Source organism: Mustela erminea, chromosome 13, assembly GCF_009829155.1.
Source record: "Mustela erminea isolate mMusErm1 chromosome 13, mMusErm1.Pri, whole genome shotgun sequence".
Lineage (NCBI taxonomy): Eukaryota > Metazoa > Chordata > Mammalia > Carnivora > Mustelidae > Mustela > Mustela erminea.
In genome coordinates this window covers 83,179,517-83,193,103 of record NC_045626.1, presented here as the reverse complement: position 1 = coordinate 83,193,103, position 13,587 = coordinate 83,179,517, and the positions used below count along the sequence as shown (strand labels likewise).

General features: G+C 51.5%; 1 protein-coding gene across 8 annotated transcripts in view; it reads right to left on the bottom strand.

The window, feature by feature from the left end:
* Nucleotides 1-13,587, bottom strand: part of HECTD4 (HECT domain E3 ubiquitin protein ligase 4) — a 184,566-nt gene that overhangs the window by 13,434 nt on the left and 157,545 nt on the right. For 7 of the 8 annotated variants that reach the window (XM_032310376.1, XM_032310381.1, XM_032310379.1 and 4 more), the window contains 7 exons: nucleotides 11,510-11,689; nucleotides 7,126-8,429; nucleotides 5,711-5,918; nucleotides 2,532-2,755; nucleotides 2,276-2,427; nucleotides 661-767; nucleotides 65-188 (listed from right to left, as the gene is read on the bottom strand). In XM_032310376.1, the coding sequence (XP_032166267.1) occupies nucleotides 65-188; nucleotides 661-767; nucleotides 2,276-2,427; nucleotides 2,532-2,755; nucleotides 5,711-5,918; nucleotides 7,126-8,429; nucleotides 11,510-11,689 (2,299 nt within the window). The remainder of the gene's footprint in view (nucleotides 1-64; nucleotides 189-660; nucleotides 768-2,275; nucleotides 2,428-2,531; nucleotides 2,756-5,710; nucleotides 5,919-7,125; nucleotides 8,430-11,509; nucleotides 11,690-13,587) is intronic. The other variant, XM_032310377.1, reaches the window with a different exon arrangement.

The window sequence follows — 13,587 nt, the reverse complement described above, 5'->3', positions numbered from 1 at the left end:
GCTTCTGGTGGCCAAGAACAATTTTTACACAAGGTGTCAACTGGACTGAGAGACAACTTCTTACCTCTCAAAGTGAAGGTCATAACCACAGGATAAAATCGCCCTCCAGACACTACGGATGTCTTGCTTGGCTCGGTCAATAACGAACTTGTGAAATCCTTCCAAGGTGAGATACTTCTCCTCAGGGACTGAGGGAGAAGGATTGAGAGACTTAGGAGTTTGTAAAGTGCCTCGCGCCATGCTCTGGTGGTGTTTCTGGCACGGCCCAATAGACCCGTGTCCCGCGTCCCACCCCTCCAAGGTCTGTCATGGCCGCCTCCACCCACTGCCCAAGACCCAGCATAGCCCCTGACTTCCCGGGGTCAGCGAGCCACAGCCTGACTTCTCCAGCTCTGCTTGGGCCTTTATGAGGCTCAAGTTCTAAGGCCCAGGTAAGTGCCTTCTAGAAGCGAATTTCTAAGCAGATTTCCAGATCTTTACTTTCTACTCTTCACTTTGCGTGCGTGGTATTTTGGGAACTGCTAGTCTGACCTCCATAAATTCATGCTCAAAGACGGCATCGAGGCCCCGTCTAACCCCAAGGCAGCCCAGTCAGTCAGGCAAAAGCCTGGAGGCTGGTCCTGGGGGCCCACCAGTCTCAGGCCCAAGCTGCTCGTTCACCTTCTTGTTTTTTGGTGGGTGACTTCTCCGGGTCCTTCTCATCTGGCTTGCTCTTTTCTGGGGACTTAGGCTTCACAGTTGGCTTTTTCTCACTTAAGGCAGTCCTGCTGTAGACCAGAGCACTGCAGTCAGAATACCTGCGTTCATACCATATCCTGACAGCCGATGCGCAGAGCCTCACATGTGTGGTAGGCCAGACTCCCCCCAATCACGGCCACCGGTTCCCACAGGGCTGGGTGCAAGGTCAGCTCTGTCCTCACCAAGTTCACTGAGCATATCAGGAGGACAAACTGATGCTTTAACTGCAAAAGACCTTAAAGAGATGCTTTTCATCCCTTCTATATTCTTCAGAGCTGCACTAAGAACCAGCCACTAGCCAGATTGTAGCTATATGTTTAAATTAAAATAAAATAGCAAATTCAGTTCCTTGACCGCACTGGCCATGTTTCAAAAATGTGGCTAGTGGCAACTCCATTCAGCAGCCAGACAGGGAAACCGCTCAGATTTCCATCACAGAAAACTCTACTGCACTATAGAGATACAGAAGCACCCAGATACAGGTTTATGTCTGACATCTTTCTGATCCCTCAAACAATTCCTCTAGAGACTCCTGCCAGGTAATACTTTTCTACCAAATTTCCAATTTGGGGTTCTTGAGTCATTTGCCTAAGTCTATAGAAAATTCGATTAAATATGCATGCATATCCACACATGAAATATTACAGAGCTATTAAAAGAGAGAGAGAGGTCGCCTGGGTGGCTCAGCTGGTCCAGCATGTGACTACAGCGCAGTCCTGGGCTCGAGACCTGCCTCTGGTTCCCTGCTCAGCAGGGAGTCTGCTTGTCTTTCCCCTTCTGCCCCTTGCCCCCACTCATGCTCTGTGTCTCTAGTTCTGGAAGGCTTGGGAAGTAACACAGAGAAGGCAGGGAGGCTTGAGGAGGAAGGGAAGAGGAATGGCTTTTTGCTGCATATACTCTTGATTTCTGTACTATTTCAGCCATTTCACAGTTATTTTTTTGAGAGTGAGCAAGAGGGGGGAGCGTGGGGGCGGGGAGAGGGAGAGAGAGAATCTCAAGCAGGCTGCACACCTGGTGTGGAGCCCGACTCGGGGCTTGATTGCACGACCCTGAGATCATGACCCGAGCTGAAACCAGGAGTCGGATGTGTCACCGCCTCGGCCACACAGGCGCCCCTTAGCCACGTAAAACGTAAGAACATAATACATGCGCATCCACGGAAGGTTACGCACTTAACTGTTGTAAGCGGTGTGTGGGAAAAAATGCATTTTTTTCAATACGCATTTTGTAGTTTTTCTATAATAGCTACGCATCATTTGTATGGTTAAAAGAATTTTTGGGGAACAGTTCTGTACATTCTGGATGGTAATGACTTCAGACTGGTCTGCTTTTGTCTGCCTGTGCGGTCCTGACTTGACTTCACTTGTGGATACGAAAATGCTCTTTCAGTGCACAAAGCTGGGGACCCACACGACGGAGCTGCAAAGCAGAGCCAAGGGGTCTGCTCCCAGATGTGCGGAGAGCCTCACAGGAAGCCGTGGAGGCGGCGGCCCGGGTGCCCCACCCGCCCCATGCGCTGAGCTCCCCGGAGGCGCACCTGACGCTGTTGAGCACGGCCTTGTCCTTGGCGGGCGGCTTGGTGATGGGCCGTTTGGTGCTCACCACCTTCACGGGGTGCTGCTCCTTCCCGCCTTTGCTGTACTTGCTCTTGTCGAACTTGGGTTTCGGCACTCCGTACTTCCTCAGGATCTGTGGGGCCCCGGGGGCAAAGAGGGGTCCTCAGGATTGCCCGAAGGCGCCCCCGAGGCCCAGCAGCAGCGCGGCAAGGAGGGGTGGGCAGGGGGGGTGGGTACCTGGGTGAGCTGGTCCTCCAGCACCTTTTTGGGAGGCCGGACGTTGGTGAAGAAGAGGTGGAGGAGGTTGCCTGGTGTTTGGGAGTTGATCTGCTCTTTGCTGAGATAAATGTCCGACACTTTGATGGGCTTCGCTGGCGTCAGGCTCAGCATCTGCTCGGAATGGGCACAGCTCTTAAATATCTCCGTGAGCACCTCTCTGGCACCTGGCACCAGCTTCTCGCCTGTTCCGAAGCGGGGAGAGGACAAAACAATTCTGCCGTGAACGGGCCATGTCAGCACACTTCCTCGCAGTGGTCTGTGTCTCCTAAACAACTCATTTTTTGCGTGAAGGTAACAGACGTGTAGAGGTGATGAAGAGCTCTGCACCCAAACCTGGTTTCCCCCTGCTGGGTGCGCCCCCAGCCGCGCCCCCAGCCTTCTCGCTGTGACGTGGGATGTGAGCCACTCCCGGGCCAGTCTGCTCTCTGAGCTCACTCCCTGCACTGGCTGCACGGAAATGGCCAGCCTCGGGGATGGTGGACACCAGTCCTTGCCCTGGGCTCGTCCACGAGTGAGAAACACGCTTCCACGGGCCCAAGCCACTGTTCTCTTACAGCTACTGACCACGGCAGTTTCATCTACATTAACACGTTCGTGATGGGCAGTTCCCAAAGAACGACAGGCTACGGAGCCCACAAGTACTGTTAGTGCAAAGCCCACAGTATCAAGCAAGTTTTGCGTTATTAGAGAGGATGGTTCGAGACTGGCACAATGAGCAGGTAGAAAATTGTCCTCGAGCACAGGAAAAACAGTTTCTTTCTGTGCCCAAATAAGTGCTCCCAAAGATGAGCCCCAGTAGCCCGTCAGGACCCCATCTGCACGCCTCTCGTGGCCGGGGGCCCAGGCTGGGGGCTGCGCGGACTCACTCCTCACTCCCTTCTCCTTCCCGCCCCCGGCCCCACAGCCGGCCTCTCCCTCTGACATACCACAGCTGTCCCCAGGGCCGGCCTGGCTGTGGGAACAGGAGATCAGAAGCCTCATGGGCCTCCAGACTGAGGGTGTGGGGTCAGGGGTGCAGAAGGGGAGGCCAAGCCCTAAAAGCTGACTCAGCAGAACCACAATTTGGTCTCTAGCAAAACGCGTGTGGCACTAATGTTACCAAAAGACCGAGTACCTTATGTGGAAGGTTTGACTATAACAGGATCAGGACCTCAGTCCAAATTCAGATTCGAAGTATAAAAAGGCTGGCAAACCATGAGTTAAGGCAGAAAAAGGCCTCAGACCTTACAATAGTTATCCCCACATGGGCCACAGAGCGCTGGGGGCCAAATGCACACTAATAAGGGATTGGGACCCACACAGGGTGAGGGGAGCCAGGCAGTCCCCTCAGGGGCAAGATCCCCCCAAAACTCCGTGATCAAGATACATATTTCAGGGGCGCCTGGGTGGCTCAGTGGGTTAAGCCTCTGCCTTCGGCTCAGGTTATGATCCCAGGGTCCTGGGATCAAGCCCCGCATTGGGCTCTCTGCTCTTAGCAGGGAGCCTGCTTCCTCCTCTCTCTGCCTGCCTCTCTGCCTACTTGTGATCTCTGTCTTTCAAATAAATAAATAAAATCTTTTAAAAAAATGCATTTTCAATGTAGTATTAAAAAAAAGAAATCAAAATTAATACCAAAAAAAACCCCACATGACGAGCAAAATATCAACAGTACTGTGCCAAGCCACATTAAAGCCTAAGCCAAAAGAAATAATCAGTAATACTGGCCCTGTCTTTAATTAAAATTTTACTATTTTACTCATTATGGATATTTTGTATTAATTCTGACTTCTATAAATATTCAATCAAAATGTTATTTATCTAGGGACACCTGGGTGGCTCAGTGGGTTAAGCGTTTGCCTTCAGCTCAGGTCATGATCCCAGGGTGCTGGGATCAAGTCCCATATCAGGCTCCTTGCTCAGAGGGGCCTGCTTCTCTCTCTGCCCCTCACCCTGTTCATGTTCTCTCTCAAATAAATTTTATAAGTCCTCAAAAGATATACATACACACACACACACACACACACACACACACACACACACACATATTATTTATCTAGCTTATTGAGATTTTTGGAGCCCATTAAATTTCGTGCCCAAGGCCTCACTTATCTCATCCTGGTACTAGCCCTGAGTGAACATTTTACAACTCGGGGATAAAAATTTGAAGCCAACAACAAAACCCATATTTGGTATTACATTTTTGTTCTCCTAGAACAGGAAACAAATTCTACAGTTCTATCATGAAATTTCAAACAATATTAAAGAATTAGAAAGAAGGACATGGATTAAAAATTTTGAGCAACACTAGTGAAAAATAAAAATGACCACACAAAGGAGTGTAATCATAGAAAGAAGAAGAAAAACCGCTGTTTCCGGAGCGGGGCTTGGGGCAAGCTGCTGGCTTCAGGCAGGAGTCTGCTGCTTGATTCTGCTCAGCGGGGCCTGGGGCTGCGTCCTGGATGAACGCGCCACGTCATACAGAAGAAGTGGGGACACCAGACAGGGTCCACCCACAAAGAGTTGTCAGAATGACAAAGTGGGACTTGGTGAAGAGGATACGGAATTGTTTCTTCCCCAAGAATGAGTGTAAAGATGGAGGCATTTACTGCCCTTGGGCAAATGACCAAATGATTTCCAGCAATGCACTTGGTATGTTCTAGCTCCACAGGACAGAACACAGTAAATACACCTGAACTTGAACAAAGCGAAGTCTGGCTAGACAAAAAGCAAGATGGGACTTGAATGCAAGCCCACTTTTATTTTTTTTAAATTTAAATTCAATTTAGTTAACATACAGTATATTATTAGCTTCAGAGGTAGAATTTAGTGACTCGACAGTCGCATAGGAACGGCCCTTCCCGGCGGTCTCCACAGGCTGGAGCATAGCAGGCCGGAGGCAGGGGCGCCCTCATGGCCCTCACAGCTCTGACAGCTTCTGTGAGCCAAGCAAAGAATGTCTGTCCGTCTCCGCATGGCCCCTGCTCATTTCCCAAGTCTCTAGCCCCCAGGGTGCCCCCCGAGGTTCTTTCTGTGGTAAGATGTTAAAGATAGAGCACACTAGGTACAGAGAGAGCAGAAGACTTTGTTAATTTTTTTCTGTAAATTTAAAAGTGTTTGCAAAAAGTCTATTAATCACAAATAAAAAATCCATAACCCACCTTTAATAGACTTATCATTGAAGTAATCTTCCAAGCCTGGGCTTCCCTGTGTATCAAACAGACTCTGATTTACTACGGACACGGTGAGGATCTCCTCCGTGGACATTTCCATCAGTTCATCTTCACCATCCAAACTTGACAAACCGATCAAGTCATTATTGTTAAACAAACTTGCTCGAATTTTCTCAATTTTGGCTCGGGATCTTATCTGTGTGAACAAAGCAAAGGATCAGGACTGGAGCAGGGGAAGGACCTTGTTTTCCCTCCCGCTCTGTCCTCAAAACCCCTCCCTGTCTTAAGTGCTATGAGTGTGGCCAGACTCCTGCGAGTCGTGCTCCTCGGGAGCGTCTCTGCCACACGCCAACAGCAGTAACTTGATGGGGAACATCTTAGCAGCCCTGACCGGGTCTGTGGCTTTACTCCGATGCCCAGGGACCTAGGGTCCACGCTCAGCTCTGAGAAGCCCCCGGGAAGAAGGTGCAGAGATTAAGAGAAAGGATTCTGGGGAAGAAACCATCACCGGCTTCTGGAACTTTCTTGCCAGAGCTCCCTGGGAGAGCAAAGCAATACACACATATTTCCTTCTAGTGCCTTCCTCACCGCATCCAATAGCAGGAGGACAGATTTACTCGGAGTCTGACTCCCCTTACACAGGGATGAAGACACAGGAGGCAGGATTCCTAAACAAGGAGGCCCAAGCAACAGAGGGAATCTTGAAGTGGAAACGTGGTCTGGAAACTCAGAACCACTAGGAGCAGAATGGCAAATTTGTCCTCGCAAAGATCAGTGAAGACCCCACCTGCCGACGGCAACACTTAAAACAACCCGGGGGCGCCTGGGTGGCTCAGTGGGTTAAGCCGCTGCCTTCGGCTCAGGTCATGATCTCAGAGTCCTGGGATCAGGTCCCGCATCGGGCTCTCTGCTCAGCAGAGAGCCTGCTTCCCTCTCTCTCTCTCTCTGGCTGCCTCTCCGTCTACTTGTAATTTCTTTCTGTCAAATTAATAAATAAAATCTTTAAAAAAAACAAAAAAAACAAAAAAAAAAACAACCCGGGGCCACTCAAATATACCGGCGGGCCCGAGCTGGAATGCACTTGATAAAGCCTGTCCCCCAGGAAAGGTCAGGCCCCTCGTACTCCTCTGCCTCCCTCCCATACTCAGCAACGACCTGCATTTACTTCATGACATCAGACTTGGCACCACTCTTGTCGGAGACGTGACCTCAGACACAGATAATCAACATGATAAATCATGGTGGCTTCCAAGAGCTGCCTCAGGGAGCGCCCTATGTGCCCCAACGCCACCTAACGTCAGTTAATCCTGGGGAAATCGTGCTGGAAGGGTGAGAGGGGCTTGGGGGGATCCCAGCTGCTCTGCTTGTGACTTTCGTGGTTGCTAAGGCACAAGCGCCGTTACCTCCACGACCGCGAAGCCTTTGATGGGGCGCGCCGCGAGGGGCTGGTTGTCCAGAGACGTGACCGTGTACATGGAGCCCATGTCTGACACAGAGGCCGTCTCCGCGTTGTCCAGCGGCTCCCCCAGGCTCCCCAGACTGCCCAGGCTGCCCGTGCTGCACAGGGAGATGTCTAGGCTCTCCTGGCTGGACACCACGTGGGGCTCCAGTACACCGGGAGGGACGGGCGGCTCGAGGCCCGAGGGCAGTGGATCCACAGAGAGGTCACTGACGGTCTGCGAGATCCCCTGGGAGCTGCAGATGGAGGCCTGACTGGTGGAGGCGGACGCGCTGATGCTCATGGCAGGGGTCAGGCTGCTGGACGTGCTGACCTCCAAACTGTCCGCGCTGGGGAAGCCGAGGGTCTTCTCTGGCTCGGCTTTGCCATCAGCACCCTCAGCCTTGTCCTTGGGCTTCTTGGGGTCTTCATCCTGCAGGGGGATGTAGATCTCATCCTTGAAGACCCCGCCATGGGCATTGCAGGCCTTGCGGATAGCACCTCTGACGATGCCCTCGTCCAGGTGGGTGGGGATTCCAGAGATTACCAGCAAGCGGCTGTGGGCTGTGGGGCCAACCAGTGCCTGGCAGGCGTCGGCGATGGCGTCACTTGTCACACCCAGACCCTGTGGGTCCTTCCTGGTGAGATGTCGAAGAATGATGAGCAGGGTGAGGGCTCGATGAAACCACAGCATGTCCTCCGGCTTGCTGCCCCCAATGCTGAGCATGGCGGGGTCCGATTCCACTGAACGGGACGACTGGCGCTTCCCAGAGGAGGAGGCCTTTTCTCGCTTCATCTTGACCTTTTTCCTCTTTGATAGGAGGCTGGGGCTCTGCGGTGTCTGTCCCGGGGAGGAGGATGAGGAGGATGAAGAGTCGCTGAGATTCGGGGCGGTCGTAGAGGTCACACCGCTGGCTGTGACACTCATGTTGGTGGGCAGGGTCACTTCGGCCACCGCCAGGCAGCCCTCCATGAGCGCATGGAAGTACGTGGAGAACCTGCCCTGGTCCGTGGCCGCTGCCGCCGAGCCTCCACACGCACTGCCCGGGACCCAGCTCTGGGTTTCCTCGTCGTACAGCTTATGGAGCTCCGACTGCAAAGCCATCAGCATGGCCAGACAGGGGTTCAGCTGGAGGGCGATGGAGGAGGACAGGCCGGCAGGGTGCTTCCTCTGCTCCAGGGTGTGTACCGTGCGCAGCAGCTCCGCCAGGAGATGGAACACGAGCTCCTTCACACAGGCCGCCATGTCTGTGGTCCACAGGAAGTTTCCTGAAGCAAATACAAAACAGTAACAACAACAGTTGTTGGTAGAGCACTTGCTCTGTACCAGGCACTGTTCCTGACGCTATGTTATCCATCCCCAGCTCTCAGATGAAAAAACAGAGGCTCAAAGTGTTCAAGCCTGGCTGGTTGATCCCAGAGCCCACGGCCTTAACCCCAGGGCCACATGATCGCACAGAGCAAGGTTCAGTGGCTCACACCGAAAACTCATTTTCTTTCTTTCTCATAAGGTTCTCAAGTAAGTTGGTGAGAAGTCATGAGAACACTATTTCCCAAACCATGGGGTAGTTACTACTGGGGGCACACAATCTAATTCTATCACACAGCCCAGAAATACATACTGACAAAGTAGTCTCCCACTTTTTAAAAAAAAGATATTATTTGAGAGAGAGAGAGAACGAGTGGGGAGGGAAGTGGCAGAGAGGGAGAGGGAGAAACAGACTCCCCGCTGAGCAAGGAACCCAATGTGGGGCTTGACCCCAGGACCGTGGGATCATGACCTGAGCCAAAGGCAAATGTTCGACCATCTGAGCCACCCAGGTGCCTTAAAATTAAAGTTTACAAAAAGGAGCAGAGAGCGATTGTCAGAAACCAGATCAATAAATGCTGACAGGCATGACTTGTAGACATGGCGGGAATCACATAAAGATGATGAGAAGGACTGAAGTTCAGGAAATAGGGTCTAGAACAACAAGATGGGTCACAGGTTTGTACCAAGATCCCCTTTGTGCCAGACACGCATCTTAAATTCACACTAAGCTGCCTGATCTCTTGGGGTGGCGCTGTTTCATAACTTTAACTGAAAGGAACCCATGCGGGCACTCAGGAAGCCATTCAGAGAGAACAAGTGCCTACAGGGTCCGCGGTCCCGTCCTCCGATGCTCCTGCGACCTCCCCTCCATTGTCCTTCCTCTGCCAATTGTCATTTCCGTAATAGGATGGCCATAGAATTCTCCTCCGCCCAGACTGCGAATGGCGGCCCGTGAGCCAAGACTGCCCACAGACCTCTCCTTCCCACGGTGGTCCCCCACTCACCTTCCCTGATCCCTCGCCCAGAGTATTTCAAAGAATTTGATTCAGTTGCCAACATTCGAAAACTGGGAAATTCACATCAGTATCTACATTACTGAGTCTTCTTGAAATAAAAAGTTCTAAGAGCTGGCAGGACCGGGTCCACCTTCTCGTGTAGCAAGGAGTGACAGGGTTCAGGGACTGACAGAGCATGAGGTGCCTGGCCCACTCCCCTCTGCTTTCCCCCATCTGGCTTCTGACCCCTGAGTGCACTTAAGCTTGCAACATCTTTTCCCCCCCAAATTAAAAAAAAATCTCAAAAATACAGGGCAGCTGAACTACTTAGGGAATGCCCATAGGCCCACCACCTTGGTCCTCCCGCTAATACTCAGCGGTATTTGCTCTTACGTACCTACCGATCTATCTCTTTATTCACCCAAAAACTCAGCTTAGTATTTGATTATTTCAAAATTAGTTGCAGACATTAGTCTGTTTTATTCCTAAACACTTAAGCAGATATATTACACTAACGAAGTTCAATATTTATTTAGAATTTGAGGTGAATTTACAAAGGCAAAATGTGCAACTCTTAAGTTTAAGTTTCTATGAGTTTTACCAAAATACAACCCTTTTAGGAACGACTAAGTCACCATGTTTGACTTTGCAACATTCTTTACTCCCACACCACCTTTGACCTCCAAAGCTACAAAAACAGCATGTATTTGTGATAAAGTAAAGTGCGGGGGCTCCTGGGTGGCTCAGTTGGTTAAACGGCTGCCTTTGGCTCAGGTCATGATCTCAGGGTCCTGGGATCGAGCACTACATCGGGCTCCCTATGTGGTGGAGAGCCTGCTTCTCCCTCTCTCTCTGCCTGCTGCTCTGCCTACTTATGCTCTATCTCTCTGTCAAATAAGTAAATAAAACCTTAAAAGAAATAAAGTATGATAAAATAAATCTTATTTTCTTAAATTCCTCGTATCGGTGAGCTCATAGGGGAAGGGAGGGAAAAATGAAACAAGATGAAACCAGAGAGGGAGAGAAGCCTTAAGACTCTTAACTGAGGGTTGCTGCATGGGGAGGGGTTGGGGGCATGGGGCAGCTGGGTGACGGACGCTGGGGCGGGCATGTGCTGCGGTGAGTGCTGTGAAAGGTGTAAGCCTGATGATTCACAGACCTGTACCCCTGGGGCAAAGAACACATTATATGTTAATTACAACCCATCTCCTTTCCGTGGTTAGAGAAAGGAGAGGGGCTCCTGGGTGGCTCAGTTGGTTAAACGGCTGCCTTTGGCTCAGGTCATGATCTCAGGGTCCTGGGATCGAGCACTACATCGGGCTCCCTATGTGGTGGAGAGCCTGCTTCTCCCTCTCTCTCTGCCTGCTGCTCTGCCTACTTATGCTCTATCTCTCTGTCAAATAAGTAAATAAAACCTTAAAAGAAATAAAGTATGATAAAATAAATCTTATTTTCTTAAATTCCTCGTATCGGTGAGCTCATAGGGGAAGGGAGGGAAAAATGAAACAAGATGAAACCAGAGAGGGAGAGAAGCCTTAAGACTCTTAACTGAGGGTTGCTGCATGGGGAGGGGTTGGGGGCATGGGGCAGCTGGGTGACGGACGCTGGGGCGGGCATGTGCTGCGGTGAGTGCTGTGAAAGGTGTAAGCCTGATGATTCACAGACCTGTACCCCTGGGGCAAAGAACACATTATATGTTAATTACAACCCATCTCCTTTCCGTGGTTAGAGAAAGGAGAACAGCGTGCACATCAGCTTCCGGGAGCCCAGGCCGCAGGATTATCTAATGAAGTGTCTGACCCTTGGTTTTTCGGTTCGGGTCATGAGATCAAGCCCTGTGTGGGGCTACTTGTAGAGCTGGCTTCAGATTCTCTTTCCCACTCTCCTTCTGCACCTCCCGCCCAAGCTCTCTCTCAAAATAAATAAATACAGGCCCTTTTCAAATGACAGCAACCGAACAAGAGGCCACCAGCAGGCAATCCCTTTCCTCAGCTAGCTCCCCAGCTCTCCCAGGCCCAATCCCGAGGGAAGGTAAGCCTTACCCAGCAGCTCCACAACTTGCAGGAGGACAGACGTCGGGATGGTGTCGGGCTCATCTTCGGATCTCGCTTCGCCATCCTCTGATCTCCAGGCCAGCAGCTGCTCGGCGAAGGCCATAGCCAGAGGGAACTCCAGGGGCAGAGAATGCAACACCAGCACGGCTCCAGGAGGGGGAGACACGCCTGGAAGAACGGCCGAGGAGGAAGGCTCATAATTGGCAGCACAGGACCCGAATCAGCCTCAGAAAAGGGCCCACCAGGTGTGTGTGTAAGAACAGGCCTGGAAAGCCGACCTGCTCATCTGCGGGAGGTGAAAGGAAACGGAGCTGCCCTCGCCCCTCGCCTCCCCACCCCCGCACTCCAGACCGAGTCAGCTGCGGGTACAGGAGGGGCTTGAGGACATCCCTCCAAGAGTCCACTTGTCGCTGTCACAAGGGGCCACCGGCAGCAATGAGAATGGGGAAGGACAAACACTCCCCAGCTGCTTAGATACCAACCAGCCTGATAAGCCAGCATGGAAATACTAAGTCAGACCTTAAAAGAAGCTTCCTTGGAATATTCCCAGTTTGGTAAAGAAATAATTAGCCATTTTGTGTGGCTGCAATCCCATGAGACCATTAAGCTTGTATCAGGTTACAGAGTGGACTGGGAAGGGGCGCCCCAGACTAGCACTCCCAGGACCTTGGGCTTTCTCTCTCTTTTTTTTTTTTTTTAAGATTTTATTTATTTTTAGAGAGAGAATGAGAGAGAGAGAGAGAGAGAGCATGAGAAGAGGGAGGGGCAGAGGGAGAAGCAGACTCCCTGCCAAGCAGGGAGCCTGATGCGGGACTCGATCCCAGGACTCCAGGATCATGACCTGAGCCAAAGGCAGTCACTTAACCAACTGAGCCACCCAGGTGCCTGGGCTTTTTCTCTTATTACCTTGTGTCACTGCCATGGCTTGAACCTGGCCAGAGAGGCTGCAGCGAGAGGAAAAAGGCCCTAAAGCCTGATTCCCCCCTTACACCGCACCCCAAGGCCTGCTGCAGGGCCTGACCAGGCATAAGTCAGGCCATCAGGAGCCTGGGGTCTTTGGACAAGTTGGGAGGAACCATGCTGATTGATCTCCGTTTTGGGGTTAACGTTTATATGGTGATAACTGAGGAGTGAAAAGATAGAGGTCTTCTGTTTATTTAATTACAAAGTTTAAAGAACAGCCAGTCTAGGCCAAGTACTATGAGAAAAATCAGCCCTAATGAAGAGAGATCAAGTTATTTGGCAAAGTCTCCTTTTGTTTCATTCCCTAAAGATGTAAGGTCTCTAGGACAGGGGTTGTGGAAAAGCCAAGGCCCAATTTTTTTTTTTTTTAAAGATTTTATTTATTTATTTGACAGAGAGAGATCACAAGTAGGCAGAGAGGCAGGCAGAGAGAGAGAGGAGGAAGCAGGCTCCCTGCTGAGCAGAAAGCCCGACGTGGGACTCGATCCCAGGACCCTGAGACCATGACCTGAGCTGAAGGAAGAGGCTTAACCCACTGAGCCACCCAGGTGCCCCCACCCCAAGGCCCAATTTTTGACTGGGAAGTCAGCTACATTCCAGAATCCTCTCTAGCAAACCTGGATCCCTCCTTTCTCATCAAACGGGATAGGAAGTGCAGTGGAAGTCTGTGACCAGGTTTTCCTTGCCGCTGTGTGTTTTGTTGGAAACAGTTAGGTGGCCCAGGCGCCCGGGGTGCAGAGGCGGGGGGTGGCCTCTGGGATATGCAGAGGGGGAGCCCGTCCCTGACCCTAAACCCACGCCAGCTTAGCAAAGAATGCCGGGGAGACCCACTGGGCCTCCTGGCCCGGCCAGCAGGCTGTTTACCACCGAGACAGGCCGCAGATGCTCACTGTGACCTGAGCCCCAGGGACCCACTCGCACCCAAGAGAATTAAGTTTTAATGAGCGCTGGAGGAAGGCAGCTGGGATTATTCCGCTCTGTTCAGGTCACTCTAAAGAGTGCACAGTTGTGAAAGGAAAGGCGCTCATTTCATCTCCTGCCCCTAAAATACACTGTCCCGAGCACTTCCGTTCTTTACTGACCACATACAGCAACGTACAAGA